Source organism: Mycotypha africana (assembly GCF_025528875.1).
Source record: "Mycotypha africana strain NRRL 2978 chromosome Unknown BDF20scaffold_10, whole genome shotgun sequence".
In the NCBI taxonomy this organism is placed as follows: Eukaryota; Fungi; Mucoromycota; class Mucoromycetes; order Mucorales; family Mycotyphaceae; genus Mycotypha; species Mycotypha africana.
Window position 1 is genome coordinate 1,397,332 of NW_026515734.1, and position 14,592 is coordinate 1,411,923.

At 36.5% G+C, this 14,592-nt stretch overlaps 5 protein-coding genes across 5 annotated transcripts; 4 read left to right on the plus strand and 1 right to left on the minus strand.

Moving 5' to 3' along the window:
- Positions 1 to 267: 267 nt before the first annotated feature.
- BDF20DRAFT_891453 (uncharacterized protein) lies at positions 268 to 804 on the plus strand. The gene is made up of 2 exons (XM_053082251.1): positions 268 to 585; positions 644 to 804. The coding sequence occupies exons 1-2, from the start codon at positions 313 to 315 to the stop codon at positions 764 to 766; spliced, it is 396 nt and encodes a 131-aa protein (XP_052933140.1). The 5' UTR covers positions 268 to 312; the 3' UTR covers positions 767 to 804.
- Positions 805 to 1,604: 800 nt separating this feature from the next.
- Positions 1,605 to 3,721, plus strand: BDF20DRAFT_891457 (uncharacterized protein). The gene is made up of 2 exons (XM_053082252.1): positions 1,605 to 2,303; positions 2,362 to 3,721. Exons 1-2 carry the CDS (start codon positions 1,622 to 1,624, stop codon positions 3,600 to 3,602), a joined length of 1,923 nt encoding a protein of 640 aa, XP_052933141.1. The 5' UTR covers positions 1,605 to 1,621; the 3' UTR covers positions 3,603 to 3,721.
- Positions 3,722 to 5,218: 1,497 nt separating this feature from the next.
- Positions 5,219 to 5,861, plus strand: BDF20DRAFT_891458 (uncharacterized protein). Its single transcript, XM_053082253.1, has 3 exons — positions 5,219 to 5,377; positions 5,487 to 5,731; positions 5,839 to 5,861. Exons 1-2 carry the CDS (start codon positions 5,323 to 5,325, stop codon positions 5,600 to 5,602), a joined length of 171 nt encoding a protein of 56 aa, XP_052933142.1. The 5' UTR covers positions 5,219 to 5,322; the 3' UTR covers positions 5,603 to 5,731; positions 5,839 to 5,861.
- Positions 5,862 to 7,374: 1,513 nt separating this feature from the next.
- Positions 7,375 to 10,188, plus strand: BDF20DRAFT_891462 (uncharacterized protein). Its single transcript, XM_053082254.1, has 5 exons — positions 7,375 to 7,978; positions 8,054 to 8,534; positions 8,617 to 8,887; positions 8,955 to 9,616; positions 9,694 to 10,188. Exons 1-5 carry the CDS (start codon positions 7,624 to 7,626, stop codon positions 9,932 to 9,934), a joined length of 2,010 nt encoding a protein of 669 aa, XP_052933143.1. The 5' UTR covers positions 7,375 to 7,623; the 3' UTR covers positions 9,935 to 10,188.
- Positions 10,189 to 12,282: 2,094 nt separating this feature from the next.
- Positions 12,283 to 13,599, minus strand: BDF20DRAFT_825890 (uncharacterized protein; the record flags this gene model as incomplete). The annotated part of the gene is made up of 6 exons (XM_053078011.1): positions 12,283 to 12,378; positions 12,513 to 12,670; positions 12,749 to 12,866; positions 12,928 to 13,148; positions 13,229 to 13,444; positions 13,518 to 13,599. 6 exons carry the CDS (start codon positions 13,597 to 13,599, stop codon positions 12,283 to 12,285), a joined length of 891 nt encoding a protein of 296 aa, XP_052933144.1.
- Between the last annotated feature and the right edge of the window lie 993 nt (positions 13,600 to 14,592).

Sequence of the window (14,592 nt, forward strand, 5' to 3'; positions counted from 1 at the left end):
ATGATCTTGAGACGAAGGTAGCCACGAGGAAGGGCAAGAAATAAGACTAACAAGCCAGAAAGGAAGCATCATCAACAAAGGCTCTCATATGCTGTGGTCTGGCTGTTCATGCTACAAAGGCTTCATTTGCTTGCGCACAGCATAGCGCAACGAAGGCAGAGCTTTCGCAGATATCCTACGATAATAAGTACGAAGTATATGCTGGAAAACTACCACTTATACGTATCTTGCAACAGCAGCATGAAGGTTTCAAAGACAGGGTATTACATTTAAGCCTATGTATTGTTATATGTTGTAATAAACCTATATTAGATGCAATATAGAAAGACCGTGGTAGCATGTGTTCTCAACCTGGTTGTACGTACTCGAGTATGTAGTTGTTACCTCACCGAAGACGTCAGACTACCGCAAGATTCTCTGTACTCCCTCTCATCGTTTTCGGTGACGGTAATGCGCACCAAAGGCAATATCCGATTCAAGGGATATTCATCCGGCGTTATGGGAAAACTATACCGTGCTCTCCTTAGAAGACAACGCTGCTTTCTTACTGCAGTGGTCGATATCAACGAGTTCAGAACCTCAAAGGTGGGTCCTAAATTGCCAAATTAAGCCTTTTCTTTAGAAGTAACATTATTTTCGTAAGTCTGCAACAATTGTAATGGTATGGATATGGAAGAAGTACGAATCGCTGACGGCTCTAGTGCCTATGGTGCCAAGGCCTGTAAAACCTGTGGTCTTATATGACGACGATACATTATTGCAGTAAAGAATATGCTTCCTATTGCAGATTCCATATGGAAGAACATTGGTCGTCCCGAAACACCTTCACAAAATCGCCATAGCAAAATAGTGCTGCAGGTTCTTTTCGGAGCCGGCAGCTTAAAAATTCTTACGCGTTTAAATGATTTCATCTAATGGAGCTACTCACCATACACCCTGGAGATTTTTAGTAACTACTGCTTGGAATTACTACCATACTTAAACATGGTATGTATATAGGCTTGCAGTATGCAGCCATAGACCATAGGATGATACCCAGACCAAGTATCTTGTTTGGGATACAACTTCTCGATGCAATACAAAATACAATGTGAGCATGAACAATATTCGACTCACTAGTATCTTGTACTGGTAGAATATAATGTCTTTCAAGGTATAGAAGCTATCTTATTTGAGCAAATAGCGGGATATAACGCGTTAGTGCCTGTGGTTTAATTCGTTTCCATTATTTGAATTCAAAGATTACAAATACAGATACGGCATTATATTTGGTTAGGTAATGACCTTAGTATATAAACATACATTCCTTTAATGTCCAAGTAATAACAAATTATTGGGCTCATATAAAATGTTTTACAAAGAGCATTTGATGCCGTTTCCCATATTGCAGCTATGTATAAAGACTATTGCCGCGAGGCTTGGGTTGTAGATTTTTCTGCCGGTGTGCATTTTCCTAAAGAACAAAAGCTATATTCAATGAATGAACTTCTCCCTTTTGAATAGATTCAGATGAATGGCTGGGGAACGCGGAATTTGAGTATTTATTCAGCGCAAAATTCAAGTAAAATTCTTAATTGAATTTTATTTTTTTCATGCTTTCCTCTTCCTTTTCGAATAAAATATGGAGAATAAGAACCTAATTATCAATAGTACATCTTTTGGTGATAAAAAAATGCCACTCAAACCCACAGTTATTCCGTATGATATGGATAGCTCTGATGAAGAAGATGACATTAATGTTAATAGCGCTACAACGAAAAATGTTTTTAACAATAAAACCAACAGTGTCCAGAGTATCAGCACAACCACAGCCATAACTACTGCTAAAGTAGCTATTTTAAACAACTCAAATATCAGCAGTACCAACAACAAAAGAGAAAGCACAGTTTTGGCAAGCGAAGCACGGCGTCTTGACGAAACTAATACCATATTACGTCGACGAGCAGTCTGTTGGTTCACTGATATTGCTGGAAAAGATTCTCGATCTTCCCATGACCGACTTATGGATTTTTTTAAAAAAGATAATGATAAATATTTGCTGATATATCTTGAAAAACATCCTCATATTCGTATGGGTAAAAAAGATATATACAAAATGGTCCTGGGTTATTTTCATCAAAACGGTATCAAATATCGAACATTAGCAGCTATAACTTCACATTCTGCACAGTACCTAATTAGAAGATACCAGGCAGCACTCAGAATGTACATCACCAATCCGAGTGATACTCTTGGGAGTAACACAATTCAAGTTCTACAAAAGAAATATGGTAGCTCCGAAGAAGCCTGGAGCCGATTTAAGAGTAGGTACACATATACAACAAGGAATGTCTTTGTATAATTACTAACATCATAATAAAGAGTTGGTGGCCAACGAATGCCCTGATTTTTGGTATTTGTTTAAAGTAACTGGAGATATCAAACGCGATCTAAAATTTTCCCGCGCTATAATGGCTACTACTAGAAGTCAACAAAAGCAAACCATGACTACCGCCAAAAAAAAGGATCCAAAAACCATTGCCCATAAGGATAATAATGCTGCTGTTGCAACAAAACACGTAGACATCAATACGAAATCAAGCCCCCATAGCATTGCTAAACAACCAATGTATGGTGTTAGCAGATTGCAAGCGTGTAATACCACCAAAAAAAATGATCACTACAAAGCCATAAGGGCAGCTGCTGAGAAAAGTTATAGCAAACATTCAAGACCGGTTGTACAAATTCCTTTGAAACGAGGTTTACAAACTATTCGACCTATAGCGATACCTTCAATGCGTGCATTAGCAACAACCACAACTAGAATAACAGCCCCAATTCTAAATAGTCGCAATGAAAATAAGAGTATGGATAATACCAATAAAAGCAGCGGTATCAATTTTAAGCTCGATAGTAGTATTTCAGATGATGACCATGGCACTAGTAATACAAATCAAAAGACAGTCAATACTAACGTTAAAAACTCTTTCATAAACAGCAGTAGCGGAGCCGTCAAAGCTGATCAAGGGACTATCAATAATAGCAGTAATAATTGCGCTTCTAATGGAAATAAGCAGACTATCAGCACTGGTCAGGAAGCTATTACGGACAACGTTGAAAGGCACAACTCTCACGTCAATAATGCTACCAACAACCCAGAACAAACAATCTCTAAGAATATCATTACCGAAAGGCCAAATGCCACCCTCAGCACAATACAAAAAAGGAGTGATAATGGAAAAGATGACCGACTGCCTCAACGCGCTGTTAGTAGCCATAATATTAGCACTAGTGAGGTCATTAACCCAGCAGTACAAGAAAAGCAATGTATTGTTATCAATGATGAAGGATCACTTGAGAAAAAAATTAAAGAACTAGATATTCTTGAGCGAGAATTAATGTTACAAGAACGACAATTATGCTTGAGAGAACGTGAATTGCAACTACAGCGTGAGGCGATTCTAAAACCACAAGAGTACGAAAGAGAAAGAAATTTGAAAATCAGAAAAATGGAAGTGGACGCAGATGAGTATGAAAGGGAGAAACGAGCAAAAATTAGAAGACTAGAATTGGAAAATTTGGAGTTAGAAAGGAAGTTAATTGGGCGCATAACGTTCAATTAAAGCGATGCATTTCCGTCGATACCGATTATTTTAAGCATACCCTTTATGTACGTTCACCCAATCGTATACAAAATATACGTGCATAAAATTGAACCTTTTCAATAAAAGTCGGAGCTTACTAACTGATATTAAGAAAAGACCTCGAAGCTACAATGTTTAGACTGGAATCTGGGCTTCTACCCTTTTGAATACTTTTACTTCTTTTTTGAAAGCAAGACCCAAACAAACAAAATGTCAGACCCTTAATATTATTTTCACAAACATCTTCTAGAGGTAAACAGTTCTGTAAAAGAGCCTTAATTTTGACAAAACAGTCAAGAAGGCAAGAATATAAAGGTTGCCCAGATCCGATTGAATCAAAAATCAATAGTCCATCAAAAGAACATGACAAGTTCAAACATATGTCAAAGCTAGAAATTGATCTGAAGTCAGTTTTTCTCTCTTCAATTGATTACTTCAGAACGCCTTCTAGCAAAGCTTGAAAACCCATCGTTGCAAACTGTTGTAAATCCGGGCTTTACGCGTTCGGTTATAAGCTGATGCTGTTACGGTAATTTATACAAGCATTGCTACATTTGTAGTACGATAACGTAGCGTACACTTGATTCATACTGCGCAGTTCAGCCTCTCCTTCATATACTAGTTTTACTACTATTGTCGTTTAATTGGCCTGATTAATCAAATTAAAAAAAAATTAAAAAGTATATATTTCTTCATTTGTCCAGACTCGCAGTCCTTCTCTAACACTTTTTATCTTTTTGATAACATAATTGAGTACAATATCCCGTCAAGTCTTTCTATTCCACTGCATTTATCGGCAATATTCAATTATTGAACTGACATTTTTCGTTAGCCTCCTCCTCATCAAAAATGTTAAAGACTGTTGATATTATTTGTCACTTCAAGACACACAAGTTAAAGCTTTAAAGACTGATTTGTGATGAGTACAGATATCACCACTAGAAATTCTTCATACTTTTGCCTTCTCTATCTAAATATAAAAAAAAAACCATCCTTTTCGACAGTATTTTTGTGTACATTAGCATTTAGGCCAACCTTTCTCCCAAACCCAGTGGCAATATTATAATCAATAGTGGTTAAACCGAAAGTAACTTTATGGAGTAACATTATGAAAACCTTATGCGAGAGTCACCTTCGCTTTTAATAAAATGCTTACGTGAGTTATATGTTGTGGCGTCACTACTCTTCGTCAAATGTTTTGAGATGCTTAATATTTGATATTTTGATTAAGGCTTTGGCTAATAGCTATGGCTGATTCGATGGTTACGAACTTTATTTTTCTAACAGAGAAATATACGAGCGAGTCCTGATTACAAATTATACTTATCGAAAAATAACTGTGATTGTCATCGATTTATAACAATATATGTTACTGTTGTGGTATTCTCATATATTCTGTAATATATAAACAGGAATTAGACCCACATTCAAATATTAGACACGTCATTATGTTGATAGAATTATAGCACACCTGTACACGTCAACTTGAAAGACATATGTACCCATAATGCTACATTCTTACTGGTCGAGGATTTCAGGTACGAGTATTTAACTTCTTTTTTTTTTATTTCTCTTCTCTATCCTTCTTTTGTTGTCAAATACAAACGTTCAGTTCGCTATGAACGCTCCACTCTCTCATTTTTAGTATAAAATAAAACAAACCTCAAATATCACAAGCTTGATACTTTTACACTGCTTGATGGCATCGGAAGCAGCGAGAATGACATCACAGTCATTGGCATTGAGTCATCAGGGTATAGTTTATATTGGTGTAGTAATATAAGAATAATTTTTTATGAATTTTCACTTTGCAGGTTAAGTTTAACCACTAACTTTGACCATACTGTTGACTATTCGATCAAGAATATAAAAAATGGAACAGATGCAATCAAGGGATAATGTGTAAATATCCCAATGCATCAAGGAATACGATGGAGAAAGAACACGTGTATTCAATACACATTATACGAAATCCATAACTTTAGTGAGGTATTCGTTGAAAAACGAGAAAACGTGGAAAGCTGTTGAATCTGTTCAGCTGTATTGTCGCTGCTTTTCAAAGAAAGAAAGCAGCTCATTAGGTAGATGATCTTTTTGCGTTGCTATATGTAAGCCTTTTTTATTATGGCTTATAGATCGTTCAAATTACTTACAACGTACGGGCTTTGTATAGTTTCATAAGTTACTTATACTAAATCATATTTGATTAATACAGGTTGACCTTCAAGAACAACACACAATTTTTCAAACAATTGAAGATGAACGGTTGGGGCTCCTCAAAATTGAGGGAAAAGATATGATCTGCTCCTGGACTTCTTCATAAATAAATCTTGTAATTATAACCTTACTTTTGAAGTATTTAAAGCTAATGCAGTTATTGATTTTCATGTGTACAAAATGAGTTCAGTTAGTGCACATTCGAAAAATTACATATCACTAAGTGAGTAAGTTCTTTTCAGAAAGTGTATAATCAACATCCGAATAAGGTGTATGAAGCTTCCAAGAGTTGATGAAATAGCTCAGAGGAATTTCTGAAAGGGTACTTTTTAACTGAAACTAATCTCAAAGCTGAAAATAGTGATTACATTAGAATATTTAATGAAAGTTCTGTCGCTATAAGAGTTGCAGAGAGAGTGATTTGGGGCGAAATCTATTTACCTTAAGACAGACAGAAGAAGAATAATTAAGCATTAGACAACCAACATAGTCTAGATTTGGATTGGCTTACTGGATTAAAAAACAGAATGTTTATTGAACTGATATTGCCGATAAAGGTTTCTTCTTGACTCTTTCAAATTTATCAATAGGCACGTTCAATAATTGTTTTTCTTCGTCCAATCTTCTGAAAGCTTTTTCACGCTATGTTAAAGATCTTATCTTCAGCTCTTTATGTTTGTTGAGATCGGAATTTCGTACTGTTCCAAAACATCAACAGAACATAGTTCAATGATGTCTTATCGACAAGCCATATTCGATCTTTCCGTGCTGCTCTACATTTTCAAACTGGTGGCTGCCTCCATAAGAATCGTATTGGAAGATAAGTCTGCAGTTGCATATCGAAAACTGTTGACTCCCACGAATCATTATGTGGCTGATAAGAAAGCAAAGTCTATCGTTTGCTTATGGCTTTTCTTTCTTTTTTTTTGGGGGGGGGACTCAAAGGAGAGTTGCACAATATTTTGGAAAGTGTGTGGAAGCGGAAAAGAGCTTAAAGAAACAGAAGGTAAGGCTTACAGAGGATTATACACGCGTTATACGTGCTAGTAATCATTGCTTAGTTGAAGTCTTATGCAAAGTTTATAGTCAACCTGTTCAGATGGCTTTCTGAGAATCATAAGATTGAGAAATCAATCATTGAAGCAATATACAAATCTCAACGGTATTCTTCTCCGGCAGCGTAAATAAAGACAAAGATATGGTAATCTTTTGCTCGTACACATTAATGAATTTGAAACCTCAATGATAAGAAAAAAGACTGAATTTGACTCATTAATCTACCTAATTATCTTGTAAATATAGCATTTCATTTGTGTAATGAAAAGTTGTTACTGGTTAAATAGCACTCTCGTTGCCAAGGTTGTGGATGTTATGGCAACGTGATGTCAAGCTTTAAAAACATTTTTCAGAATTTCGTCTCCTAAAAACAGTAACCAATATGAATCTCAAGCCTTCTGCAGAAGCAAGAAAAGCTTTTCTTTTATAAATGCATCGCCAATTCGGATAAAGGCTTTTCTTTTCTAAGGGATTCAGAAATTTACCACTAAACAGAAAGTGTCGAACATCATTGAACCGTGCATTCAATCTTTCTAAATTTCAAATCTTTTTTCATCCAAAAAAAAATCTCAACTCAACACGTCCAGAAAAATACCAACATTGTCCAAATACAAAGCGATAAAACCATAGATTGTCTTTCTTTCCCTCTCTAATCCTTTAAATCTCTCGGTAAATCATTTCTTCGTAAGCTCTTTTGAGTCGAGAGCGTTGCTTAACAAACAGGATAATGCCTGTCTCTTATATCTTGACGTCGCTCATCTATCGCGATCTGGATGATGGCGATCATAACAATGCGCTCATTTTAGCTGAGCGTCTCTTCGCATTGAACAATGACAACGATTATTACCGATTCGTTTATGCAAAATGCCTTTACCAACTTAAAGATTATTCGGCAGTATATACCCTTTTGAACTGCTCTACTTCTGTTCCAAATCTAAATCTTTTCGCAAAGAGCTGTCTAGAGCTGGGATTGTTAGTGCGTTCGTCCGCAAAGCAACACCAGTACTGGAAAGATGGAGTAAAAGCTTTAAAGGCAGCTCTTTCACTTGATGAGCCAACTGATAAGATTCACTGGAGAGATGGTAAATCGATTCTTCTTGAGAATTATAGAATTAAAACCTGAGAATCCTAATATTTTTGATTAACTGAATGCATAGAATTATCAAGCATTTCAGTTAGGCAACATATACCAAGCAAAGCAAGCATGTACAATCTATTAGGTGACCTGTATGCAAAACTCGATCATATACGAGGCGCTGCTACATCTTATTGGAGCTGCCTCAAGTTAAATCCTTTCAAATTAACGGCCTATACTAAGTTATGCGATATTGCACCCGATATCCCAAATTTCGAAAAGGCGAAGCTGCCAAAAGATATTTTTGTAGATTTCGATCTTGACACGACAGACCTTTCAACTTCAGCAAACACACCTATGATGCCATCCTTTTCAGCATTTGCTGACAATCTTACTTTTAATGTCAACGTTGAGCCTTTAGAAACGCAGAACAACAAAATTGAAATACTCAAGGTACAAAAGGAATATAGCCCCATTACCTTAAATGACCTGCGCCAGTTTGCTGGTGCTATAAGCAATATGTACGAAGATAAGGAAAGCCTTTTTGTACATGACATAGAAAGGTAAGAGAATTGTTGAAACTTTCAATTTTACTCGTCCCCCTCCTTTCTTCAAAAATGTAGGTAGTTAATTCATTGTAAATAGATATGACATTGAAGATCTAAAAACAAAGTCATTAGCCAGTATTATCGATGATGTGGAACAAGCAGAAAAGAAGCGAGCTTTTGAGAATAAGCATGGTCTGTATAAGAAACCAACGGAGCAAACAGATACTCAAAAGCTTAATGCTGCATTAAGCAAGGTCAATGCGGAATCCAGCACAAAAATTCCTCGAAAGCGTACAATAGCTGAGCTAGTCCCACCAAGGGTTACAAGATCAGAAAATGTGAAGCGCTCAAAAGCCAACCCTACTGAAGTGAGTATTCTAATATGAGTTTGTACGAATGAAGAAAACATCAGTTTCTCAAACGAACTCCTGCCAGGTTACCGCTGAAGATATTCAGTCGTATTTTACGCCTATCATGCCCAATATTGGTTCTTCATCATCTGATGTTTCTAACAACAAGAATGACGACGGAATGTCAAAGCTGATGGTCGAAAGTATGAATCAAGTTATTAAGCTACTCCGTATCATAGCCAATGGCTATCTTTATCAGTCTTTTTACCATCCTCGTAGGGCCGCACTTGAGTTGCAACAGTTAGATGATAATCAATATGGCTCACCACGGATTTTAAGCATTATTGGAAAGGCGCTTCATGACAGCACTGACTTCAAAAATGCCAAACTTTTCTTCAAGCACGCTTTTGCAGTAGCACCTTGGTTTTTCGACTATGCACCTGTGTATTCTACTTGCTTGTGGTACCTGCAGCAGGACAAAGAATTGGATATTGTGGCCTACTGTATCAAAGATAACCCTTGTCATCAGTATGAATCGAACATTGTTGCTGGTAATTGGTCAAAATGTTCAAAGGATACCGAAAAGGAAGCATTAGAGTGGTTTAAAAAAGCAGTTAGTGTAAAACCTACGGATAATTATGGCTACTATCTTCTCGGACATGAATACTTACTTTTAGGCGATAATTTGAATGCTCTTCGAAACTTTGCGAATAGTTTGAGACTAAACAAACGCTCTTCTATATCATGGTAATTAAGCGTTAGATTTTTTTTGACGATATAGATCAGAGATAACAAAACTTTGCCATTAACCTTACCTACTTTAGGTTCGGTGTGGCGACTACCCAAATGGCAATGGGAGATTATACAAAAGCTAAAGCCATGTTATTAGAAGCCATCAGGCTCCAGCCAAAGCACCATATTATGTTACGGACTATGGCAGAAATACTTATAGAAGAACACCAGTACGAGGAAGCTTTGAATTATATACAGGAATCCTTAAATCTTCGTTGGAATTCTGCGACTGAAGAGCTCAGGGAAAAGGTCGAGAGGATGATATCCGGTTAGAACCGGGTAGTTTTTATTGCAATATTACAAGTTTGCTGATTTAGACGTCAGTTCTTTCATATTCTTTTCTTGTTTCATCAATATTTATTTGCTTTTATATAAGAACATTATTTTGCCTCGTGCTTTAGCATTATACGCTTTAATGACGTTTATAGCTGAATGTGAGCGTTCTTTACGTAAAAAACCTTTTGATTTAAACTAAATAGTTCTCGGTAAAGACTCTTGATATGTATCAATAAAACATTAGCTTGAATGCATATTACAGACTTCTGCTAATAGATGGCAAATGGGAAATAACAACATTTTGCTGCTTATATACTCTACCGATGTTTTGGAATATTATCATTAGAAAAGGTATTGTTCTACAGCCTTTTAAAGCACACCTTTGGTTATTTGGCTGTTAAGCAGTGTATTTAGAAATTGTTGCCTGGCAATGTGCCCGCACTGTAATATTATCTGTTTACCAGCCTTGACAAGTTGGACGAAGTTTTTATTTTTGCGGTACGAGTCGTGTAAAAATTGCGCAAATAATAATCGGTTTTGAGCATACTTGCAACGTTCAGATCTATGAGATACTGTACTTGTTCAGTGCTGTTTATTCATAACATATATTGATTACGAAAAACGCCCACGTCAGCTCGGAGAAATCGACAGTATCTGAGTTGTTACAGTCCTAGCTGTGACAGCTAGTTTCGCTCTAGAAAAGTTTTTTTTTGTGTATTTTCTAAAACAGTGGCCCTCTTTACCCTTTTTTTTTCTTTGGCTAGAAGTTTGTTTGCTTTATGCTTAACAAGTGAGGTAAGAATAGAGTATAGTAGTTGACTACTGTTAGATGGTTTAAAGGAGGATGTGCCAGTTGTCTTTCACAACTTTGTAAAGAGAGAAATCGATGAAATTTTACTTCTGATTTGCTCACTGATAAACCTCACAGTAATGAAACTATTTTTGTCTGTTCACATTGCTATTCATGCGTATGAACATTTGATTAACACCTTTTCTCATTTGCATCATAGGTTATACGGTTGGGTTAGTCTAGAAACATTCCTTAATTATTTTCTTCATTTTATTCTGTTTAAATAAATGTTAATAGTTGGTGATTTTAATCTCATCATTTCACTGCATTTTCTCGACCTGATGTAAGGTTAGAATAACGACAGCGTGCCATTCTGTTGCAGCTTATGCTAGAAAAGCGCATTACTGCAAGTATGGCCAAACTTCATTCATATTTTTAAAGATGAGATTGTAAAGTATCTGTAAATCTGCAGAATGCATGAAAATCTTTAAAAGCCAAGGAAATTCTGGTTAGTTGATGGCTGCCTCGTCAGCTGCAGAGGTTGCTCTCATGGAATTACTGCCATTTGTAAAAAAGGATTATTGTTGGGTGATTTAACTTGCTGTTGTGACTGTTGTGGCTGCTGTTGTAGTTGAGCCCAAAATGTCGCGTTTATGGGTTTATTTGGTGTCAAAGGTGGTGATGCAGGGAAGAAAGGATTGATATTTTTAAAGGTATTGTTATCATCACTGTATAGAGGTGTGACGGGAGTAGAGGAGTTATTCAAGCTAAGTGTCCTGAAAGGATTGTGATGATGGTGATTCTGAAGACATGCATTGAGACCACTATCACTTGTGGTACTGTCAACGGTCATGAAAGAGTTTGTACTATTGATAGTCGATCTGGAATCAGTAAGTGATAGTGTCATAGCTGTCGCAGGGTTATAAGGGCCAGCTTTATCGTAAGAAGACATGTTTGATACTGTTGACATGCTCGCAAAAGGATTTGTTGAGATGTTCGTAGGCGAGGGTGACGGTGATATTGCTGATGTAGTAGTATTCAGGTGAATACAGTTACTATTCGTAGTGAAGTTGGGCATACTTGCTTGTCTCAGCATCTGTATATCTCGAAGCGGTCTATTGTTTCTGTTGGTAACGGAAAATGCGTCATCTAACAAAGTTTGAGATAGCAGTTGTTGCTGAGGTTCAGAAAACGATTTTTGCATGGGTGGTTGTTGTTGGGGCTGTTCTTGAGCATATTGCGGCGAAAATTGTTGAAATGATGGATTCAACGGAGCAGTGGTAGGAGTGGTGAGTGGAGGACTCGTGGTACTGGATAATGTAGTATTTTGCTGAAAATTAGCGGAAATCGGGACGGTTTGTTGCTGGAAAGCATCAGCAAAGAATTCTAAATTTCTTCGTGGCTGCCCTGAAACCTGTTGAGTGGCATCTTTTCCCCCATTAACATTAGTGGCTAAAAAAAAGGAACAAAAGTTTCACAGTTAAACTGGTAAGGAAGTAGCATTATGCGACAAAATCATTATAGCTAGCCAATATTATAAAATGTTCCAGGATTGCTATTTACCTTTGTCTTTTTGCCACACTTCTTCCATGTCTTCGTCCTTGGCCTTTAATAAGTGGTCCTCTAGTGCGGCAGTCATTGAAAGCGGCGCCTAACGATTACAATTGTTAAGTATTGAGTATAGTGCTGAACATAGGGAAGAAAAGGAAAAGATAGAGCATTTCCATTTCTTCCTTAAAAAGCAGTTTCAGTTTCGATGCAATATTTGGAATCGTAGTACTTTACATGCTCAATTTGGGATGGAATATCACGTACTTGCAGTTCGCTTTGGATCATCTGGACGTGGTTTAGATAGTCCATAGTCAATTCTGTTTGGTGAGCAAACCTCTTATAAATACCGAGGGCTGTCTGGGCATCTGATTTTTTCATTTTAAAATAATGATCTAAAGTAGAACCCATTTACGGCTTGTTTAGCTTTCTTTTTGGTATCTGCCGTAATTCTTACATCTGCTTGGTTTTACCCAAAATGTTACAGACACCTTCATTAACCGATTGAAACAACGTTAAAAGGTCATCAAGTACCATTCTAAATGCAAAAGAAGTGATTTCGGATGCCTTTTTACTGTCTTCCATATTAAACTACATCATTGCAAAATGCTGAGTAAAGGGATCAGATTCTACCATTTTCTGAAAGGCCTACCTTGCATTGTAATATAGCATCCAACTGTCTTTGCAAAGCTTTCATTTCTTTGAGCAATCCTTCTTTGACTGTGATGTGTGATAGTCTTCTACCTCCAACTGCACTGTTTCTTCTGATAGTAGAGAATTTTGCTTCGTTGGCAGCATAGTCTCTTCTCGTATGTCTGAAAGCAACGATTCTCTCATCAATATAGTTCTTATACATGTATATGTTTTCGATATCTTTCTGAGCTATATATTATGTAAGAAAACTATCTATAAGTATCACATGAGGCTACTTTTTCAGATCAGAATATACTTACTCTGCGTTTTCTGCTTTATTTTACTTGCGTCAAGTACACTTGGTTTCTTAATAACTGCGTCTACAACACGAACACAGTTTCCTTCACGCATTAGATAATGTAGGATGATGAACACTTTGAAGGTGATAATCCAGGAACGTTCATTCAGTCTCTTTTCTAACAAAATTAGAATATCATCAATGCTGGCAGGCTCATCTAACGTCATATTTTTCAAAGCTACAAGATGGAAATGTTAGGATGTAAGTTTGTTGATCCTTTTTCCTTTGCTAAGCTGGAATATTTGCTTTACCTAAAAGATGCTTTGATTTGGGTGGATGAAATTCCAGTCGTGTAGCCTTTCTGATAGTTGTATGTATGTCTAACGGTGACATGTTTAATAAATAATGCTAGCAAAAACAAAATAGAGAGAAAGTTCAAAGGGATAGTTTAAAGAGTCAATGTGGTTTTTATATCTTTATTTTTTTTTCCTTTTTTTCTTTCTTTTTTTTTTCAAACCGTGTTTATAGTTTATTAACTTCAAATTTAGACAACACAAATATAATTTTTAGACGACAAATAATTTCTGTTTAAACGAATTCAATATATTAGTAGACCGTTAAGAGTAAATGTTAGACAGTTTACACAACAGTAGAAAGTACAAACTTTTGTTCTTTTTACCTGTAAAAATCAACCTGAGTTCGTTCCAGCGATGTTGAAGGTAGGGGGAGTCTTATATTTTAGTCGCGTAAAACTCTTTCGGTCTCCCCAACTTCTTCCAAATTGCACTACTGATCTTCATCATGTTCTTTGAGGCGTTGATGTCTCGGTTCCACAGTATATGACAAGTCTTGCAAACAAGTATACTGTAGGTCTGAACGCCTTTTAACTTGTCCAAAGTATCGTTGGAACAGCACGAGCATATTCTGGATGTCTTAAATTCATCGATTCCTAGTACTAGCAGGTCTCCGGCTGCTTCGCGTCGCTTAAGCGCACGCCACAAAATACCTGCCGTTCCGCATCGGTGACTCTCAAGTATTGTGGTTTGCCTTTACCGAACGGATTTTCCTTCTTGGTGTACTTTTCTTTCACTGAATTGATTTTATTTATGATAATACTCTTACACAAGCGTATAGAGGTAGCACCGAGCGAGAGGTAATAAAGAGGAAGAAAAAGAAAAGAAGAAGGTGTTAAAAAAGTTGAAAAATAAATATGAGTTTTAACATTGGCAACATAAGCTTTCGTTTAACAACATTTATTATAACAATATGATTTACGCGTTTAATGTCATGTATGAAATACGCAGGCATTAAAATTTGATTCGATGCTATGCTGATATCTTTGCTGCGTAAGTCAGCAAGCACCATTCTAACTCATAACTGTTCAAT

What these genes read in the sequence shown, in the direction of transcription:
- BDF20DRAFT_891453 (XM_053082251.1), top strand. Translation starts at nt 313, where the DNA reads ATGCAATATAGAAAGACCGTGGTAGCATGTGTTCTCAACCTGGTTGTA. An exon ending in ACGAGTTCAGAACCTCAAAG is followed by an intron (nt 586 to 643) that starts GTGGGTCCTAAA and finishes TATTTTCGTAAG; the next exon opens with TCTGCAACAATTGTAATGGT.
- BDF20DRAFT_891457 (XM_053082252.1), top strand. Translation starts at nt 1,622, where the DNA reads ATGGAGAATAAGAACCTAATTATCAATAGTACATCTTTTGGTGATAAA. An exon ending in AGCCTGGAGCCGATTTAAGA is followed by an intron (nt 2,304 to 2,361) that starts GTAGGTACACAT and finishes ATCATAATAAAG; the next exon opens with AGTTGGTGGCCAACGAATGC.
- BDF20DRAFT_891458 (XM_053082253.1), top strand. Translation starts at nt 5,323, where the DNA reads ATGGCATCGGAAGCAGCGAGAATGACATCACAGTCATTGGCATTGAGT. An exon ending in ATTGGCATTGAGTCATCAGG is followed by an intron (nt 5,378 to 5,486) that starts GTATAGTTTATA and finishes TATTCGATCAAG; the next exon opens with AATATAAAAAATGGAACAGA.
- BDF20DRAFT_891462 (XM_053082254.1), top strand. Translation starts at nt 7,624, where the DNA reads ATGCCTGTCTCTTATATCTTGACGTCGCTCATCTATCGCGATCTGGAT. An exon ending in TAAGATTCACTGGAGAGATG is followed by an intron (nt 7,979 to 8,053) that starts GTAAATCGATTC and finishes CTGAATGCATAG; the next exon opens with AATTATCAAGCATTTCAGTT. An exon ending in TTTGTACATGACATAGAAAG is followed by an intron (nt 8,535 to 8,616) that starts GTAAGAGAATTG and finishes CATTGTAAATAG; the next exon opens with ATATGACATTGAAGATCTAA.